This window comes from Echinops telfairi, unplaced genomic scaffold (assembly GCF_000313985.2).
Source record: "Echinops telfairi isolate 266 unplaced genomic scaffold, ASM31398v2 ScPeMD7_4225;HRSCAF=4972, whole genome shotgun sequence".
Lineage (NCBI taxonomy): Eukaryota > Metazoa > Chordata > Mammalia > Afrosoricida > Tenrecidae > Echinops > Echinops telfairi.
The window spans coordinates 18,547,473-18,550,060 of NW_022108124.1; the positions used below are offsets into that span (position 1 = coordinate 18,547,473).

General features: G+C 61.4%; 1 protein-coding gene across 1 annotated transcript in view; it reads left to right on the top strand.

Moving 5' to 3' along the window:
• The window catches only part of EXOSC7 (exosome component 7), an 11,521-nt gene extending 9,270 nt beyond the window's left edge, over positions 1 to 2,251 (top strand). The window contains exons 5-6 of the mRNA XM_013006136.2: positions 421 to 576; positions 2,062 to 2,251. Coding sequence (XP_012861590.1) covers positions 421 to 576; positions 2,062 to 2,166 — 261 coding nt within the window. The 3' untranslated portion in view covers positions 2,167 to 2,251. The remainder of the gene's footprint in view (positions 1 to 420; positions 577 to 2,061) is intronic.
• The last annotated feature ends 337 nt before the right edge of the window (positions 2,252 to 2,588 follow it).

Below are 2,588 nucleotides of genomic sequence, written 5' to 3' on the forward strand. Positions count from 1 at the left end.
TGCCTGCTGCCCGCGGGAATCCTCACCAGTCCACACAGTGTTCATGACGTGGCCCCGGCTTTGAGGCTTCTTGTGCTGCAGTCACGTCTGGAGCGGGGCGGGGCGGGTGGTGGACCTTGCAGCAGTGTGTTCTCTCACTGTTCTGGAGGCTCTGAGCCCAAAGCTGGGCCTCGGCTGACCTGTCCCGTCCTCTTCAGCAGAGGTGGGAGTGACACGGCCCCTCGGCAGTCCTCATGAGGCACTGTGTGCCCGGCAGTGGGCAGGATGCAGTGGCCGCTCCTCTCAGATGAGGGGCAGGATGCGGCATGCTGTCCTGACTGGGTGGTGTCGTCTTGCCCGGCACAGCACCCCCGCGATGGGGAAGGAATGGCGATGCCCTGGGCATCCTGCCCACAGGTGTGCTGTGCGCTCACTTTGCAGATCGGCTGTCGGCACGTGGTGGATGCCACACTGCAGGAGGAGGCCTGCTCCCTGGCCAGTTTGCTGGTGTCGGTGACCAGCAAGGGGGTCGTGACGTGCATGAGGAAAGTAGGGAAGGGCAGCCTGGACCCCGAGAGCATCTTTGAGATGATGGAGGTGAGAGTCTGGCTGTGTGCTGTGCGCCCCGCATGTCCTGACCCCAGAGTTGCAGCTTGGTGAGCAGTTGGTGTGAGACTAGCTAAAGGTGTGGAGTGTGGGGTGGGTGTGGGACCTGAACAATGCTTGCTTATAATCATAAGGTCGGGCGGAGGGTGGGGTGGGAGACAGCTAGCCGCCTCTGGCCTTACAAGGAGAACCCCCATCAGCATCAGTCCCACACGAGGGTCCTTAATAGATGGGTCAGCCCTGCCTCCATGCTCCAACCTTCTGACAGGTTCTGACCCCAATCGTCCCTCCCACGGCAATCTCTCATTCCCAGCTGGTTCCATAGCTCATTGAAATGACCACCCAGAGCTCCCAGATCGTTCTCATGATCATGGGGGTCGTTAGGCAAGTTACAGGCTGTCATTCAGATAAGCCACAGTTCTTTGCCAGCAGAACCTCCTCCAGCCATGCCCCAGACAAGGCCTCCCCTGGCTCCCAGCCCGTTGGTCTGGCCGTTCTGCCCCAGCAGTATCACAAAGTTCTTTCAGAGTTACTGATAACTACAGAGAGCATGTCCCTCTGCCCTAGCTCCTTGGGTCAGCGAACCCAGCTTCCCAATGAAGTGCCGGGGGGGCTCCTGCATGGAGGCTCTCAGTTTTACTCACTCCCTGGGCAGGAAAGCCCACTGCTGCCACCCCTCTGCGCTTCCTGGAGTGTGTCAGACTCACTTGGGGTCTCATCTCAGCCCTGTCAAGGCCGGGGCCAGGGCTGGAGCATGGCAGAGGGGCTGCACTCCAGGGAAGACCATGCCCACAGGAGGATTGGGTGCCGCATCTGGGCGTCTGTCCCCAGATCCAGGGTCAGTGGGGTTCAAGCTGCAGTGGGGACTCAAAGAAGGCCGGATGGGCCAGTGGGCTGGGTAGGTTCTTACCATGACTCCGGACCACTGCAGAAGCCAGTAGATACACGGTCTCCTGGAGGGAACTTTGTGGATTTGGGGGTACGGGGTCGCGTTCAGGCCCCCTGAGGTCTGTGGTGTAAGGGCTGCCTGGTCTCGCCGCCTGCCCGTTCCTTCAGCCCCACTGCATCAGTCACACCCAAAGCCGCCGACTGGTCTCATCTGAGCGGTCCTCACAGGCACGGTGAACCAGACACCTGGGGCAAATGTGCCCTTGTGCCTTTGTCCCCAATACGCCAGCTTCCCTGCGCCCCTCTGCCTCTCACAATGCGGAGGCCCACTGTGGACGTGCTCACGTCTGTGCTGCCCGTCACAGCAGCTGCAGGAATGCAGAGTGTGGGCCGGCCAGTGGTCGTGCAGCCGTGGCGCTGCCCACAGGGTGGTGGTTGGTGGCTTTCCCAGCACGTGGCCGCCAGCGGTTGGGGTTTGGGTCCCGATCAGACTTAGTCCTCCTCGGAGGTGGGTGGAATGTGTGCTGCACGTGGGGTCGTCCGCTGGTGGGGCCTCACTGTGGCCCTGTGCTCTCACTCGCCCTGCAGACCAGCAAGCGCGTGGGCAAGGGTCTGCACTCCGCCCTGCATGCCGTGCTGCACCAGGAGGAGGGCCTGGGCCCGCAGCGCCAGAAGGTGGGCTTCCTGGGCTGACTGCAGCGCCTGCGCAGCGAGGAGCGAGCCTCGCTTCTGTCTGCCCTCACGGTTGTACGTGGGAGATTAAAGTCTATTTTCTGGCCCGGTTTGGTCTGGCTGGTGTTCTTCCGCCGTAACACACGTGGGGAGCCTGGGGCCAAAGGACAGCTGCCCACCAGGGCGGCTGATCCCATGGCGGAATCTGTGGTCGGGGCTGGGGACACTGTCCTTTAGTCAGAGGGCACGGTTCCCGGCGTTGGTTATACACTTGTGCTTGAGGTGGTTCCCATTCCCGGTGGACTGACTTGCAAGCAGCAAGCAACCATGCACCAGAATCCATGCACCTTCAGGGCGGTCCTCCTCTCCCCAGAGGGCTTTCGAAATCAAGGGGGAAGTATGACTCCACCGTGTGTGTGTGTGTGTGTGTGTGTGTGTGTGTG